The sequence below is a fragment of the Thamnophis sirtalis genome, unplaced genomic scaffold (assembly GCF_051295495.1).
Source record: "Thamnophis sirtalis isolate CommonGarterSnake01/CBP01778 unplaced genomic scaffold, rThaSir2_p1.2 scaffold_12, whole genome shotgun sequence".
Taxonomy (NCBI): domain Eukaryota; kingdom Metazoa; phylum Chordata; class Lepidosauria; order Squamata; family Natricidae; genus Thamnophis; species Thamnophis sirtalis.
Window position 1 is genome coordinate 21,895,699 of NW_028261392.1, and position 18,836 is coordinate 21,914,534.

General features: G+C 39.0%; 1 protein-coding gene across 2 annotated transcripts in view; it reads left to right on the top strand.

The window, feature by feature from the left end:
* Window positions 1–18,836, top strand: part of GPC6 (glypican 6) — a 905,632-nt gene that overhangs the window by 422,191 nt on the left and 464,605 nt on the right. For both annotated transcript variants that reach the window (XM_087726482.1, XM_087726483.1), the window contains exon 3: window positions 15,273–15,664. In XM_087726482.1, the coding sequence (XP_087582608.1) occupies window positions 15,273–15,664 (392 nt within the window). The remainder of the gene's footprint in view (window positions 1–15,272; window positions 15,665–18,836) is intronic.

An 18,836-nucleotide genomic window follows, 5' to 3' on the forward strand; every position in this document is an offset into this window, starting at 1 on the left:
TATTAAAGATCTTCAAAACAACAAGTTTGCAAAGCCACATGGCAAGTTTCACTTCCAGAATAAGAGAAAAAAAGATAACTATGTTTAAGAGTATAATGAATTTGAAACAAACAGCAAAAAGCTGAATAAGATTTTAATCTAAGGAAGTTATACATGAATATTATTAGATATTTCCAGCAAAATATTAGAACTTTTGCTGGAAATAATTATGTAAATAAATAGCACCTTCATGGGAATTAAATTGTTTAGTCTATTTTAAGTCACAGCAGAAATCTAGGACTTTATGATTTCAGATATTAAAAGGGAACTAAAAATTCCAGGCATAAAAGAAAAGAAGAAATAAATAAATAAAAAGAAGAAAAGAAAGAAAGAAAGGAAGGAAGGAAGAAAGAAAGGAAGGATTACCTTTTGTCTCTGATCAACATTGAGACAAAATTAATCGGTGCTGAAACAAAACTTTCATGGAAATTAAATTATGTACTCTAAGTCTTAACATAAATTTGAGACTTTAGGATTTCAGAAATGGGACACCAGAGAAAAGTTATTAGTCCAGGCATTAAAAAAATAAAAAGGTGGGTGGGAAAGAGCCTTGCCTTTTGTTTTTGATCAGCATTGAGACCAAATGACAGAAAGTGGTATGGCATTTGAAAAATTCCAGGAGATATTTGAAGAATGAGGACAGAAACCAGCAACTACAATATCAGCAATGTCGTCTGCTTTAGTGGATGGATATTAAACAAGAAGATAATACTTTCAAAGACTTACAGGATGCAGAGCTGATCTGATATAGATATATCAGAACATAAAGAAGGTTCAAATGGTTCAAAGTTAATAGTTAGCTTATTTGTTGTGCAACCAGTAAATCCAGTCAGCCTTGGGAATAGAGATTAGTTTTAGTCATAAATAAGGGCTACCAGAAATAGGATACAGAAATCCCAATGAGCAGTAGAACAGAGCAAAGAGATAATCTGAGTACACAGCTTCTTCTTTTGCAGTTAATTGGTAATATTGATTATATAAATTGAGATATCGGTTTTTACACATTTTAAACAGAAAGTGCAAATTAGCAGAAAAAGCCAGGGTTTTTTTTTAGACACATTTGTTTTTATTTTCAAGTTAACCATTTGGAGGACTTATTAATGATGATAATAACCAACAAGAGTCCCTTTTGTGAATTGTAGCAGCTTCCTGATTCACTATTGTCATGCCATTTACTAGAGGCTATATTGTAATTGTAAAACTAAATGTTATATTAAAGCAGCATTAAGATTGTGACTTAATCTCCACAGAAGCAAAACTTTTTAACAAGAAGTGTCTCTTATTGTCTACATCATAGGTTGGTTGCCAATTTTTTTACTACTAGTTTGGGCATGCTCCCACGCTTGCTCCCACATGGTGCTTTTGCGCATGCACAGAAGTGTCCAGGTGGGTAGGTGGAGCCTCCCTCCGCCACTTCTGGTTCTGCTGATTCAGGCCGAACCGGCAACAATCCACCTCTAGCTGATTGGTTTTTCACTGACTTAGTTTAGCTGATGTCTAAACGAGACCAGCCAGTTATAAAGAACCATTGCCCAAAATATTATGTCAACTCACAAAGCATCCCTGGCCTTCTCGCGAGTTGCCATAAAAAGGGGGAATGGGAAACAGACATTCCAGACTTATCTCTCTCAAGGCTATATCCCAGGGTTACTTACAGCTGCTGAAGGGGAGGAATCTCTACAACCCTCAAAATTGCCCTGTTGGCAAATATGATTGATGACACACCCTGGTGGGAGGGGGGAAACAGGGCCATGATTGGGGCCGTAAATTATGTGGGGTCAGAGCTGGCTTCACTTGGGAACATGCCTTGGCTCAAGGCTCATGATTTAATTAGGGCATCCTAATTAATTCTGATATATTAATTATCTCTTCTGTGAGGTGTTAGTACAATGTCCCTTACCTCTGTCTTTGTTGGGACAAGTCAGCATACTTTAAGCAATAATGAAAGAGATTTGGGAGGAGGTTGCAGACCTAGGCACAGTTTTCCTTGTCATTATTCTGGCTTCCAAAACATTCATAACAACACCACAAACCTGAAAATTAGAAAAAAGGAAACAAATCATCTATGTAATGTCTTCCAATAAAAGTAAAACCCACGGAACTTTATGAAAATGTACCTGACCACTCAACTCAATTTGGCACAATCAATGCAAGCTGTGAAATCATAACTCTTGCCATACATCAAAAACATCTCCAAAACCACCAATAGACTATTAAAACCACGTGGCATCATTTTAGCACACAAACCGATTAACGCCCTTCAAAATATCCTAGATCAGGGGTGTCAAACTCGCATAATTATGGCATTGCCATGTGATGCATTGTGACTTTCTCCCCTTTGCTAAACCGGGCATGGGTGTGGCCAGCGTGTGACACATCTGGCCCACGTGCGGGAAGTTTGACACCCCTGTCCTAGATAAACCAAAAGATCCAGAAGCCTCAGAAGAAAACAACATAAATCATCTAGAACATACAGTGGAAGGACTGTAAGAGCCATCATGGAGGACTAACAGGCAGAAAACTAGCACATTCATTAATACTAACTAGCAATCAGAAGACCTGATAAAAAGTCGTTAATTTTACAATACACGGACAGACTCAACCATAGTTTCAACTGGAAAACTAAGCATCCTATATCAAGCGGAATTCAAAAAATGCCGGTGAATTTCTGAAAGCCCTGCACTCTGATAAATTAGCCATCAACATGCACATGGAGATAATCCTACTCAAAAGAGACAATCAAAAAGCCAAAAAGGAAACAAAAAGACCTCCCTACCAGTAAGACCTCCTCTCTATATGAGTAGAGGGTAATACCAAGATTAACAACTGAGAAGTAAACAATATCCCAATCAAGGAACTACTAAAATAGACAAACTAACAGTAAACAACAGTCTAATCAAGGAATCACCAAAACTATTCCAATCAACATTGACAGGGAAAACCACTAGTTAGAATATAAAAACAAGAGCTAACTTCACTCTTTTCTAGCACTGTTGGTGTTAGCTGGTTTAGTATAGAAATGGGGGGGGGGAATCCTCCAAGCTTAGAAAATCCCAAGGACTCACAGTTCAGTCCTGAACTATAGATGTTCTCTTCTATTGATACTGTCTTTGTCTGTTTGTCACCTTCAATTGGATGAAACAGTGTCATTAGGCAATAATTTTCAAACCATGGTCCCTCAAACAGGCTAACATATAGAATGCTGGGATCCATTACTCCCAAGGGAATAACATTGGAAAGTTCTGTTCACTTCAGTATTGATATGTTACTATGTTATGTGGGCAGCTGGAAGGGAGCATGGCAACAGAGAAGGTTGGAAGTTGTTCAGGAAATTTTCCCACACTTGAGCAATCTCTTTTGTCAGAGTTTGCAGCAGCAATCACATCCAGAAAGCACACGCAGGTAACTGATTCAGCAGGGTTAATTAACTTCTCTTTATATATAATATAACACATGAATTAAATATAAAATACCAAAAGCAGGTTTTTCCAAATACAAGCAAACACAGGCAGAGGAGAGAGCATTTTCAATTTCAGTTTCAGAGCAGTAGACTAGTTTGTTGTTGTTGTTTTTCAGTTCAGCACAGACTCAGAGCTTTAGTACAGAACTGTTGAACTAAGCCATGCCCAGGCTCCTTGCTGTCTCCTTGTTGCTCACACAGCAAATATTGATTTTGTTTCCAAACAGCCTTCATTGGCTGACTTAGTTGCTATGCCTAATCATTGGCTGACCTTGTTACCATGTCTCTTCCAGTCTGAAATCTACACTGGCATATTTATTTTAAAGGATCACTTGGTGACAATGAGAGTTCATTTGTAGTATATTAGCACCATAGCCTGACCATTGGATCTTTTCTTCTCAGTTAAGTTACCAGCTCTATAGTTGGCAACTCTCTAATTTATCTTTTTGAGCATTGTATCTTTTTTTCATATGTGAGGGAGAAACACTTAACCTTTCCTTTAAAAATGAAAAAAAAAAGTTTTATTTTATTTATCTCTTTTGAGGCTGTCTTATCTCCAAAGGGAGAGATAGAGATGGATCCTCCCAACCTCATACCTCCTTAGAACAGGGAAAAAAGTTGCATTGTGGAAATTATTTAATGGTGGCGCAGTGGTTAGAGTGCAGTACTGCAGGCTAGTTCTGCTGCCTGCAGTTTGACAGTTCAAATCTCACCAGGCTCAAGGTTGACTCAGCCTTCCATCCTTCTGAGGTGGGTAAAATGAGGACCCAGAATGTGGGGGGGGGGGATATGCTGACTCTGTAAACCTCTTAGAGAGGGCTGTAAAACACTGTAAAGTGGGATGTAAATCTAAGTGCTATTGCTATTTCATTTTTTTGCATATTTATCTTTTAATTGTCAGTGGTGAGACCTCTGACACTCACATTCTGGGATTAGGGGATGGATGCAAATTTGGGTTCACCTTAGAAGATAATTGGCCATAGCATGAGCTATCAAACCACTACTAAAGAGCAGGAGGCAAGATCAGTGAGGATGTGTAGGATCTTTAACTTTCTATTCTATTGGCTGAGCTGTCCACTACAGCTTCTATAAAACAGACAAAATTTGGAATCTGACTAGTGAACCCTCCAGCTTAATATATTTAGCTCATGGAAGATATAACGATTGCCAGTGAGAACTACAAATTAAGAGAAGTCATTAACAAGAAGGATTAAAAAATAAATATGGAAGGAAACAAAAATGCTAGGTCACCAATCTATATTTTAGCTTTTAAAAGGCTATCTATAAGTAATGTATATTATTATTCAAGTTCATGTTGTTGAATTAGATTTTTGTTCCTGGTAGGCTTCTATCATTTCCAGCTGTATAATTGATAGGTTCAGCAAAACTTTCTCCATACTGAGGACAGAAGTACTATTGCACAGTTGGTCAGGAGAGATGGGTGGATTTTTTTCCCCAAATTATTTTCAAATAAGAACTCACCAGGTCTGCAAATTTATACATAAGTGGAGCATAACTAATTGAGTGGATTTTTTAAAAAAGCCTGGCTAAATGCCAAATTGATAGATTTGTCCTCTAAAATCAACCAAGGAAAGGAAAATGAATATTACTTGGCTTAATATCATGTGGAAATGTACATTTGTCTATACTGTAAGGTTTTAAAATGCACAAATATCTTAAGATGACGGGAATATTGTCTAATCTCCCAAAGTTCCATTGTCTTGCAGGATAAAGATGTCAAACATTCCAGCAGGTGTGTCTTTTGCCCTGAAGCTGTATAATTTCTCAGTGGATGAGGTTTCAGTAAAAATTCCATTGAGCCCAAATTGTTAACATGATGTTTCCTCTTATTGCTTGCAGATAAAGCATGAGGATTTTATGAGCATATAACAACAACAATTATAATGAATAATTTTGTGCTGTCACTTCTGTAGAAATGAGAGCCTGTTTTATAGCACCTCATAAATATGCCACTGTTATTATGTGCCTGGAAATAAGGTTTTCATATGTGATGATTTCACTCAATAATAAGAGGATGGAGCATTCCAGTGTTGACAGGATGGCTAATTCTATTCTATTCTATTCTATTCTATTCTATTCTATTCTATTCTATTCTATTCTTCTACTCTACTCTACTCTACTCTACTCTACTCTACTCTACTCTACTCTACTCTACTCTACTCTACTCATCTATTAGTTCTCAACTTACAACCACAATTGAGCCTGGAATCTTCTGTCATTGAGTGAAGTGGTGATTAAGTGTGATGCCATATGACTACTTTGCTCAACAGCCACAATCATGGTTCTCCCAGTTTGATATTTAAGCAATTGTGGGAGTTGTTAAGTAAGGCATGGAGGTGCCTCAGGTGCAGTGGTGGGATTCAGCCAGTCTGCACCTATTCGGGAGAACTGGTTCTTAACTTTCTAAAAGGTTCAGAGAACCGGTTTTTGGAAGAAATCTTCTTTTGTTTTTTTTCCCACTTCACAGGGCTAATCCTGTAAGGAAGGCAGGAAGGAAACATTCTGGTGTTGTTTCTAGCTTAATCTTTATTGCCCTGCTTAAAGAAACTGCCTCTGCAGTTAGCCCTGATTACATTGTCACAGCTAAGGCGAAGCGCCCATCAACCTGAATAATGTTGAGTTAGCCACGCCCACATGGTCACATGACCACTAAGCCCCACCTACCCACCTGGTCATTAGGACAGAGAACCGGTTCTTAAATTATTTGAATCCCGCCACTGCCCAGGTGGTAGAGGATACCATAGGAGGCAGACAGTACACGGGCTGGAGGACCCAGGACAACTACTAGAGGGCTACTGTGCAGAAAGCTGCCACAAGACAGGAGGCCTGGTTTAGTTTTTACAGGGCCTACAGGCTCAGAAAGCTGCTGAGGCCATTTGTCCAAGTGGCTACAGGTACTGGTAGCATATATAAATTGTTCCACGTACTGTTGTATTTTTCTGCAACAACTGGTGGGGACACCCAACCGATTGTGGTGTGGCCTTCCTAGAGATGGTACATTTCACTATGCTGCAAGCAGGCTCTACTTCCAAATTGTAGAAAAGGGACCTTCTGAATGATTGTAAGAATGGCTCAAAGCCTCACGATATTTTGAATGGTTAAAAAAAGTTTGGCACCTTTTCCAAACCATGCAAAGATATGTGAAACAATTTATGCATGCTACTCTACCTCGTAGAGTATCCCTAGCTCTGCGTAATAGAGTGAGTTCCCGTTACTTGTCCCAGCTTCTGCCAACCTAGCAGTTCGAAAGCATGTAAAAATCCAAGTAGAAAAATAGGAACCACCTTTGGTGGGAAGGTAACAGCATTCCATGCACCTTTGGCATTTAATTAAGCCGGACACATGTCCACGGAGACGTCTTCGGACATCACTGGCTCTTTGGCTTTGAAACAGAGATGTGCACCGCCCCCTAGAGTTGGGAATGACTAGCACATATGTCTGAGAGGAACCTTTACCTTTACTAATCAGGACATAATTTTAAAAATAAGTACTTGAGGAAAAAAATATTCAATTTTTTAAAACATATATTTTAAGGCAAGCTTTTTGCACAGCTTTTTCAGAGAAAGCATTTAGTCTTTTTATACTGTATTTTGTAGAGTGCAATTATACTCAGGTATAGACATCGCAGACCAGTTAAATATTAACCATGAATAGATAAAATTATATCCAATAAGTTACAGGTCAGTGAAAATCTATTCTAATTTAAATGAGCCTAAGTGGAGTCAGTGTGATAATGAGACAGGCTGGAAACTTTTGAAAATGTCAGAGGCCGACAATTGAATGATCTGTTTCTCCTCAGTTCTTTCCTAATTTGATAGAGTTGGGGTATTGGCTCAGAAGTCAGGATTGGAAGGACACACGCCCAGCCACATCCCCTCCCCACATCAGCAAACGAACTGTCAACTGACCCATGAACAAAATCAGGATTGAGTTGCCCTTTGAAATAAACCTATTTGAATGTTATTATCTCCAGAGCACCTTGTGTCTCTAATCCTGTGAAAGGTTAGTGTTCCATTCATCAGAGCAAGATTAGAAGCCCAGCTGATAGCTGTGTTTGATGATAACTGAATGCAGCAGTTGAGGCCAGAAGAAGGCAACTCATTACATCAGTCATTAAGAAGAAGAAGCTTAGGTAAACAAACAGATTTTTTGGGGGGAAAAACCTCTCCAAACTCATCCTCTGGATCTCTGAATTCCCATGGCAACACCCCTACCCACCCACCCACCCACCCAAAAAAACCAGAGATATATCCCTGGAGACATTAAACTTCTGCAATAGTTTAACTAATCCAGAATATTACTCTTCTTTCCCAGTTAAAAGTGCACTGTTTATCAGGCCCAAAACACTATGTCACCTGCTTGAAATGCTAGTAATTTTAGGAGCATTCGGCTGAGCATTCCAGTCTAGAGATAAAGCTCCAGATGATTCACCTGGATCATACTGTATATCCCATTAGTACCAGGGCAAGAACAGAAAATCTGGAAACAGATTCTTGTTTACTTATTGCCTTTCTTGATTAAAATGTTGACCCTCCCAGGATCTCCTACACTTCCATGCTCCATAATTTCCACCTGTTTCTTGCAAAAAGAATAAAGCATTTTCCTACTACTACTAATTCTAATCCGTCCCACTAATTCTAATCCGCCCCACCCGAATGTTGAATGAAAGTTGTGTTTTATTGTTTTATTTTTATTTACGCACTGTCTTATGTTTTATCTTGCACCCCCCTTCCCATGAACTGTAAGCCGCCCTGAGTCCCCTCAGGGAAAAGGGCGGCCTATAAATAACAAATAAATTCTAAATAAATTCTAAATTCTACTTTTCTTTTTCTCTCTACTATGAGAAGGTAAACCTCAGAAAAGCATATTTTCTCCAGGGTATACTCCGGGAGGGGCCAGGGATAGGATTATCATGTCCTGATTGGTCCAGAGACAGTCATTTTTGTTTAGCTATGCCTCTCTCTCTCTCTCTCTGTCTCTGTCTCTGTCTCTGTCTCTCTGTCTCTGTCTCTGTCTCTGTCTCTCTCTCTCTCTCTCTCTCTCTCTCTCTCTCTCCCTCCCTCTCTCTCTCTCTCTCCCTCCCTCCCTCCCTCCCCCTCCCTCCCTCTCTCCCTCTCTCTCTCCCCCTCTCCCTCTCTCCCTCCCTCTCTGGCCCCAGTTTTCAACTCGGTCTGGTCCAAGAGAGATTGTTATTCTTGACTCCTGACTGGATCCTATTCCTGGTTCTTCCTGGTTCTTTCTGAATAATTGGATTTTTTTCTAAATTTAATTCCTTCAATTGGCTTTCTTCCAAATTACCAAATTCATAGGCTGCTTGACTACTTCAGGGGCCATGTAGTGTTGCCACTAACTAAATAAAACTAAAAAAATCTTGAAGAATTTTCAAGTCTCTCTACATTTTCAATAAATGGTTACTCTGAAGACGCCCAATGCTGGATAGACTGCATGCTTCACACTGTATGTAAATTACTAAATATTGAAAACCTCACCTTTTTTTGGGAGGGGGAGGATATCCAGCCCTCTGATAAAAAATTACATTGGACGAAAGTGTTAAAAATAGAACATCTCTAATCTGCAATATGAATCAATTAACTAAAATTAAATAACATTATTATTGTCACTATTATTATAGAATCAATATTAATGCAATGAACACTTCTAAATATTCTGATTACTATTTCCTAAAATTATTTGTACCCAGACAGCACACTGTTTAATTGAAAATTGAATTTTTATATGTTATAAAATAAAATAAAAACTTGATGGGGAAAAAAGAATTGATTAACTGCAAATCTAAAAATACACTATTTAAAAACAAAAAACAGAGAAGCAGTTATTTAAAATATGCTAGAAAGTTGGCTGTCTGTTGCCTTGATCACTTCCTAGAACCCAAGAACATTTATTTTAATTAAGCCTTGGGTTTTTACATAACATCACACCACTAGATCGTAGAAAAATAAGCATTGTGGTGGGGAGATTCTGCACAATTTGAATTGCTGTTTCCAGAGGAGTTTGTGGCATATGGCAGTTTGAAAAACAAGACAATTAATTAGAAAATAGATCAGAAAAACATTTTTGAATGTTTTTAAAGCATTTCTCTGGAATGGTGTAATCCAATCTGACCATAGTTTGCATACATGTAAATGAGAAGTACCCACAACTTCTGGTTATGGCCAGGGGTGGGCAGCTGGGGGTTCGCAGGGGTTCAGGAGAACCTCTAACTAAGATTCTGTGCAGTTTGGAGAGCCCCCAAATTCCACTCCTGGCTGACCCCACCCATCCCACCTTGCCCTTCCCAGGACTCGTCACAGAGCCCGTTTTGGATGCAGGTGTGTGCAGGGTGAGTATGGAGGCTCAGGGAGGGCAAAAACGGGCCTACTGGAAGTTTGGAAAGGCAGGAAATGGCCTTCAGAGGGCCTCCGGAGCCTGGGGGGGGCATTTTTACCATCCCGGAGGCTCAAGGGAAGCCTCTGGAGCCCAGGGAGGGCAAACACACAGACACCACCATGGTGCAAGAGGCCAGCCAGGCCATGCCCACCATGGCCACACCAACCCAGCAACCAGGCAGAGAACCCCTTGCTAAAAATTTTGAAGCCCACCCCTGTTTATGGCTGCAGAGATTGTAGTCATTATGCAATGCAACCAGGCGGTTGTTGCATGCTAACACAAATGGCTAAACCTGACTTGTTCCTGCAAGTTCCCTTGAATGTTCCCTAAAAACATGGCACTTTGTGTGGATTTCTCAAAGAGAAAGGTGGCTTGCATTAAAAAAAAAAATGCTTAGCAGAGTATTCAGTGGCTGAGTCATGCTTGGAAATAGGGTAGTCACTAACAGTGTTACTGTTTTCATCTGTCAAATTTGGCAAATATTTGCATTTAATCCGCCTTCTCTATTTAAATACACAATGGTCTATGTAAATGAGATGGTTTGTGTGATGTGTTACTTTCACATGTTTAAAGTAAACAAGAGCTTAGGGGTAGAATAGCTAAATAAGAGATACATGCTTTTGACTACACACTGCTTTCCGATTACAGGTTTTTAAGCATACTTTTTCCCCTCCTAATATCTGTAAAACAAATCTACCTTATTCTACTTCCCTTGCTTTTTTTTTTCATTTTTATAATAGATTAATATTCAGAAATATAATCTCTGACCTTATACTTCATTATTCTGTTTTATTGATCTAGAACATGCGGCATCATAACATAATATTAATTAATTGGACATTATCACCATGGTTATCTCTGGGGTGAAGGGTTTCTACTAATTAAAATGCAGCTTTACTTGCTAGTTAAAAAGCAAATATGAATTAAGTACTATTTAGCTGTCTAGGAAAGTAACAGGTGCCTAATGAAATTATACCTGTATAACTAAAAGTGACAACTGTATTTTAGATACTAAACTAACTGAACAGTGTAATTTCATAATGAAGCCTAATATTATATTGCTTAATGGGAACACACACTTAATTATATGCTTGGTAAAAACAGCAGCACTTAACATTTATGGCCATGTAGGGGACAATAAAATTACTACATTCTGTTGATTTTTTTCTTCTTCTTTTTTTTTTCTTAATACAGAAACAAGTCTGCAATTAGTTGGCACTTAGTATTTTATAGGATTTGAGGCAAGAGGGTGAAGATGGGCTACAAGTTAACATTGCATTAATAGATACCATTTTTTTCTCAAGATTTATTTCACTGAACAAGCCAGTCATTAAGCAAGGACCATTTGTAAATTTGTGTATGTTATATAGCATAAGCAAGTCCTCGCACTTGCGAATGACAGCTCGGTAGCAGCCAGGCGCGTCTTAGCCAATCAGACGCGCCTGTCAGTTGCTGAGCTGTCAAGCGCGAGTCTGCTGGAGTATAAAAGGCAGGCTATTTCCAACTGCCACCCGATCTACTCCGTAACCGCCGACGATACCGGTCTACTGTTCAGACCTCCCGGTCTACTGTTCAGACCTCCCGGTCTACTGTTAATACATTCCTGTCTACCGTGCGTCCAGCCCGGTCTACTCTCTGTTACTTGTTACAAAGTTACCGCGCGTCCAGCCCGGTCTACTCTCTGTTACTTGTTACAAAGTTACTGTTGATTAAATGGTTACAGTTACCTGTGTGCCTCCTGCTTCTTCGTGAAGTTACAATAGTGTAATTCTTGTTTTCCATTATCCTTTTGTGGTTACAGAAAAAGAAAGCTAGAGATGAGAGGGAGAGAGGGAGGGAGGGAGGATTTAAGATGTATGTGTATAGGTAAGAAGCTGTGTGTGGGAATGTATAGCTGTTTGCAGGGGTGGGCTGCTATGGGTTTGGCTGGATTTGGGAGAACCTATAGCTAATGGTTCCAAATTTCACCCCTGGCTGGCCCCGCCCACCCCACCCCACTCCTCCCAGGAGTCTCCATGCAGCCCATTTTGGATGGGAGATAAGTGCAGGGCCCTTGCAGGGGCCCTGTGAGGGGAAAAAACAGGCCTCCCAGAAGTTCTGGAAGGCTGGAAACGGGGGTTTCCAACCTCCGGAGGGCCTCCGTAGCCTGAGGGAAGCAGTTTTCACCTTCCCAGAGGCTCAAGGAAAGCCTATGGAGCCTGTGGTAAGGTGAAAACAGCCTCCCTGCCATGGTGCAGAAAGCCGACTAGACCATGCCCACCAGGGCCCCACCCACCCAGAACCTGGGCAGAGAACCCGTTGCTGAAATTTTTGAAGCCCACATCTGGCTGTTTGTAAATATATATATATGTGGTATATAGAGAGCTATCTATACACAATCAAACACAGGGAGGGAGGGAGGGAGGGTGGGAGGGAGAGTGGGTGATATTTATAGGAGAGTAATTTTTATAGGGTCTTTATATTCCACAGAATCAACAATCTTACCATCTTTGCTTAGACATTTCACTGAATTTAACGTGTGAAGACAAATGAGTATAGAATTGCTAACTGGATTTCCTTTCCTCCTTTTTTTAATGTAATAAATTCAGATGAAAAGAACACAAACATAGCTGCTACAAAAACTTTTAAAGTGAATAAAACAAAATATAGACTGTAATCCACTATGTATGTCAATAACGCTACATAGTACTTCCTACAACATAACTATGGAGCCATAATTCCACTTCCAAAAGGAAGTGGAACTTTATAGCAATCCCTGAATTGACTCAGTTGTGATGGTTTATTTCATGGTTCACATGTGTGGCTCCAGTTAAAAAATTCCAACTTATTAAATAAAAAAGGCAAACAGTTAAAAATGTTCTCAAGGATCCTGGGTTGTTGTTGTTGTTGTTTTTGTTGTTGTTATTTTCAAACATCATCCTTAAATTAGTCTTTCCTAGTATTTTGAAAATGTAGGAATACATTGCAATAAATTGTCTGGCAGAAGAGGCGTTCCAGTCCAATGCATAAGAAGGGGAACAGATTTACAACCACTTCTTTGTGCAGATTTAAATTTGCAGAGTGGCCATGCACTACTGGATCTTTCATTTACTCTATGAATTATATATATTTTTATCCTGACCTTGTGGGAACATATTTGATATTTGTAGAAGTGGATGTTCAAAAGGTAGATATTTAAAATAAGGAAGTTTCCTATCTAATGAATGAAATGCATTTGGTGAGCAGGGTGGGGAGCTGATTTTGGCTCCAGTTATGGTTGCCTCCAGCATGGCATCTGCCAACCAGCTTCTGGAAAATTTATATTTAAAAATATGATTATTAAAGGAAGTTCTAAACAGTTGCAGTTTTGATGACATTGGATAAAGTCCAAAGAGAAATTACTTTAGCTCTTAAGAAAACTAGATCTTTAGGACGCAATATATAAGTAGTGTGAACAGTTCCTCAGTTTTTGGCTGGTTGATGTGGGTATGCCATTATCTAAATAATTCCCTCATATTTAGCAATAGCAATAGCACTTAGACTTATATACCGCTTCATAGTGCTTTACAGCCGTCTTTAAGCAGTTTGCAGGGTCAGCATATTGTCCCCAACAATCTAGATCCTATCCTAGAAGGATAGAAGGCTGAGTCTACCTTGAGGAAGTGAGAATCAAACTGCTAGCAGTCGGCAGTGAGTTAGCCTGCAGTACTGCATTCTAACCACTGCCCCACCACATCTTTTATAGTTAGTACTCAATTGACTACTTATTTAGTACTCAAAATGCTAAAGGAGTAGAATTATTCTACTTTCAGTATCTAAGGAATAAGATTTACTCTACTTTCAGAGCTTAAACACTGAATCAGTCTTTGAAGTATAAATGAAACTTTTATACCAGTCTCCTTAAAACATATTTAGCATTTAAAGCTATGACTATTTGATTTTGTTATCTCATGAGGAATCCAGCAGCTTCTATTTTAATGTTTTCTAAGGAAACACTTTGCAGTTCAAATCTAAAACTCTTTTGCAATATATACCAGTATTTACCTTCCCCAATAGGAGCAAAGCTAAGTATTGTAGAGTTATCAGATTTTTTTTTAAAAAAAATACAAAGGTAAATATAATTATTATATTATACCATGCATCTTCCACACAGCAATCTATTAAAGCGAGAAGTTGTGCAATAACTGTTTTTTATTGTTGAGACAGTGTTGTTGGTATTCATGTGAAGAACATAAATCTAATCCTCTTAATTCAGTTTTCCCTTTACTTTGATCTTTAAGGATTAAAATCTTTAGAACAGTTTAGGTTTTTAAGGTCAATGATTTTATCCAGTTAGGCGATTATTTTAGCTTTTGTTTAGTCCCTGGTGCCACTTTGTTTATATTTGCAATCTTTTCCTGTTACCATTGTAGATTTGTTTTGATTAATAACATTTATCATACGAGCTGTGTCAAGCTTGGATAAATTATTATAGAACAGCTAAAAATTACAGTATTTTTTTTTACATAGGAGGCATTTTATAGCTGTTCGTGGCCCTATCTTCCTGAATTTATTGAATTCTTAATTCTCATTAGTGCATCTTAAGATTCTAAGAATGTATTCCGTAGTTTAATTGTGTTTTATATGAAGTATTACTTCCTTTAATTGGCCTAAATATTAATATCATAATAATTATTAGATTAAATGTACCATAATCTGGGTTCTAATATTATTGGATTAAAAAAAGATGTTTCATTTTTAAATTTCTGTACACATGCATGTTATAGATTTCTCTTGAATTTCCCTCTATTTTCCTTTTGTTCCAGATTAAGTTAAAAATCTCCACACCTTCCCCTTTTCCCCTCACCATTTAGGTTGCCTTTTTCTGTTCTTACTACTCTTATTATTGCTGTTGTTGCTTTCAACCTCTACCCTCAAAATGATGCTATAGGGTACTCTACACCAGAACAACAAGACACAACAAGGACATTTTTCCCCGAATGCCATCACTCTGCTAACAACTAATTCCCACAACACTGTCAAATTATTTACTAAGACTGTATTACTATTATTCTTCTCATCCTTCCTAGTTCCTATGTCTTCCCACCTAGGACTATAAGCATGTTGCTTATATCTTTACAATTTATATTGTTTTATTTGTTTCCTAGTGTGATTTGATTGCTTATTAGTAACCTATGACTATCACTAAGTGTTGCATCTTATAATTCTTATGATTCAATAGATTCTTCTATTTTATTTTTCTTTATGCACACTGAGAGTATGTCACCAAAGACAAATTCCTTGTGTGTCCAATCACACTTGGCCAATAAAGAATTCTATTCTGTTCTTTTCTATTTCCTCATCCGTATGCTTATTTTTTTCTTTCTTTCTTTCTTTCTTTGTGTAGAATTTTTCCGAGAGCTCCTGGAGAACGCAGAAAGATCCTTGAATGATATGTTTGTACGAACATACGGCATGTTGTACATGCAGAATTCAGAAGTATTCCAGGACCTCTTCATAGAACTGAAACGATATTACACAGGAGGCAATGTGAACTTGGAGGAGATGTTGAATGACTTCTGGGCCCGTCTATTAGAGCGAATGTTCCAGCTCATAAACCCCCACTATCATTTCTCTGAGGACTATCTAGAGTGCGTGAGCAAATACACAGACCAGCTTAAGCCTTTTGGAGATGTACCCAGAAAACTCAAGGTTCAGGTGACGAGAGCTTTCATCGCGGCAAGGACCTTCGTTCAGGGGCTGACCGTGGGGAGAGAAGTTGCTAACAGGGTATCTAAGGTAATCAAAATGATTTCTATTTCTTTTCTGTTGCTTCACCGGAGACTCAAGCTTCTATGCACTGTCATTTATGGTTTGCAGCTTTCCATCTATGTCAACGTTCTAGCTAGCAGGAAAGTTTGTTGGGATGTGAATAGCTATAGTAGGTTTCCTTTCCTTTGGACTGTGTCAAAAATGATAGCAGCACTGCCAAGCTTCTCGCTTAAGATAGGAATGGTGTGTCAATCTTCATTTGGTATTTAGAAGGAGACCAGCCTACTAGCCCTTCATCTCTTCATTATATATAAATACACAGAAAAAGTAGGAATCTATGGGACTTATTATTAGTACAGATACTTTGAAAAATGGTAATGATGTATTGTACTTTTAATATTGCATACAGCTAGCATGAAACGAAGTTGTACTGTCAAAAAGCCCAATTGTGATTTAAAATATGTCATAATAGATATCTCATAGTTGCTTCTTTTAAAATGTTCAAAGCTACACAGTGGTGATAAGATGGCAAAGGGGCAGTTGCTTGTGCTCATGCTATTTATCACACTAAAAAGCCACAAGAAACGAAGGCTTTTCTTGGGCAAGCCCTTGTAGCCAAGGGCCTTCATTGTGAACTACATCATCATCGTTGGGCTTTCAGATATATTTTTTAAAATTATTTCCTGAAGGAAGGGAGGATCTGTTCTTCCCAGATATTGCTGAATATAACTTCCCACATTTTTCATCGTGGACTATATCACTGAGTTCTCCTAAGAGGCGTAGTTCAATCATAACTAATGACTCAGATTTCTTCCATTCTTCATTAAGGTGCTCCAAGTGACAATATTTGTAATTGTAGCATAGCAATTATTAAAGGATGGAGTTTCTATCTCTTATAATTTAGTGCTAGTGATCAGAGATGGAAGTACCACAATTCTATATATGTGAATAGCAGGGCAGTCAAACTCCCGGCCATGGGCCTGATGCCTCACATCTGGCCATGCCCATGCCTGATTTCGCAAAGGGGGAAAAATCCTGATACATCATGTGAAGCCACCATGATGACGTGAGTTTGACACCCCTGGTGCATAGCTAATAAATAGATACTAATCCATGCTGATATGAGCACTCTATGGTTATAATCTGGCAGACCTAGTTTCTGTGTACAAGCAGTATTACCTTCTGGATCGTATGAAGTATGTTTTTTCTCTCTTGGTATCTGCCCTCTGTGGCAACCTCCCACCGCATCTCCAAAATAAGGATGGTCCCAACCTTACTTTCAGAAGGCTGGGAAGAACTGTCTCTTCCCCTAGGTTTGGGGGCCAAGATGTTAGTATATGGTTTGATTAGGATGTACCATATTTTTCAGAGTATAAGACGCACCTTTTTCCCTAAAAAAAGAGGCTGAAAATCTGGGTGCGTCTTATACACTGAATACAGCCTTTTTTTGCCTCCTGAAACCCCGCCCCCTTTCAGAGAGCTCAGAGAGCTCCTGGGGGCTGGGGAGGGTAGAAATCTACTCCCCAGGAGCATTCTATAAGCTTTCTAAAGGCTATCCATGCCCCCCTTTTTTTACAAAAAATGGGCCAGTTTTTGCTTGTTTTTTGGGGGGGTTGCCCCTCCCAGGAGCACTCTGCAAGCCCCCTAAAGGGTATTCATGCCTTTTTTTTGGGGGAAAGGCTCATTTTGGGAGGTTTGCAGAATGCAAAAACTTTTTTTTTTATTTACCTCTTCAATTCCTTGGTGCGTCAAAAAAATATGGTATGTGTTTTGAGATTTTCAATTCTGATACCTCTGTTTTGATCTGACTGTTGTTTTTTTCCCCACAACCCAGAGTTTCACTGGATAGCTGGACAGGCATATAAATCAAATGAATAAAAAATAATTCAAATAAAACTATGGTTTTCCATCTACCTAGCAGCCACACATTTCCACCTTGCATGCTGCAGCAAGATCTGTTTGTTTCATTGCATGTACAGAGTAAGAAGATCCTCTCCCACCTCCCCCACAATGTCAATGAGTGACAGTTTTGTCTAGAGGTTGCTACATAGGGGATATTTCAGTGAATAATTATATAAACATATTGGTTGAACAGTGTCTTGGATCCTGAAGTGGACCATTTCAAAGAAATTGGGATATTTATAAAGTTCGCTTTGTCCAAATTGTTATGTACTCTCACAGAGTCTGATGAGTTATTTTGGAAATGCATAGGCTAGATAAGATGCTGACAGTAGGATTGTGTATTAAAAAAAAGCCAGCTAGCAGGAAAAGAGGAGTTACAACCAAATGCTCTAGATTCTAACCAAAGTATGACTTTATCAATTTATACTGCCCAGTGTTTGTCAGGCCACAAAACTCAAGAAATACACATAGTGATTTTTCCAAGCAGGCTTCTTTAGTGTTCCATGTCTACAGACAGAGTCTTGCCCAAGTAAAGCATTCTATTATCTACATCAAGCATATACTCTGAGAACTGTTAGGGAAGCGCTGTCTCCACTTTTTCTCTCACACAAGATATCTGGACTAAACTGCTTCTTATGGTACTCCTGTGGAATCCCTCCTGGGAATTCAGCCCTCTTCATTGTGTCACAGTTTTAGCAGTTTTTCTTTGGGGGAGGGATCTCTTTTCAATCATTTTGTATCTGTATAGCAGCAGCATCAAGAGAACTCAGGAATTTCAAGGATGACTGTGGAGAGTAACTCCTCAAAAAGTACTGCTGGTAACAACTCCACAACTGCAGGACCTCACAACCTTCCCCTGCATTTTCCCCGGCTGCTTATAAGGAGATAAGTCACCAATATTCTCCCAAAGCCAGAACTTCCAGCAGCAGCTATTTCCAGATTCCTAGAAATGGAGGCAGGGAGAGGGACATTGCCCTGGCCATCATTACAGAGGTTGGTTGCTCCCAATTCGGCTGAACCCGTAGTGGTGATTTGGCCTGGGTCATAGAGCCAAGAGCGACCCAGGCATGCCACGCCCCCCGAACTAGTTTCCCATTCTCTTCTGTTGTTGCCGGCATGTTTCTGCATATGCGCAGAACAATTTTCAGTCAACTGTTCATGCGCGAGCAACATGCAATGGACGCGCACACAGCAAACCAGTACCAACCAGTAAAGCAACCCACCCCTGCATCATTATTACTTTGTTCCACGTTTGCTGAGTTTAAAGAGTAGTCCTGAGCTTGGCTTTTCATTCAGA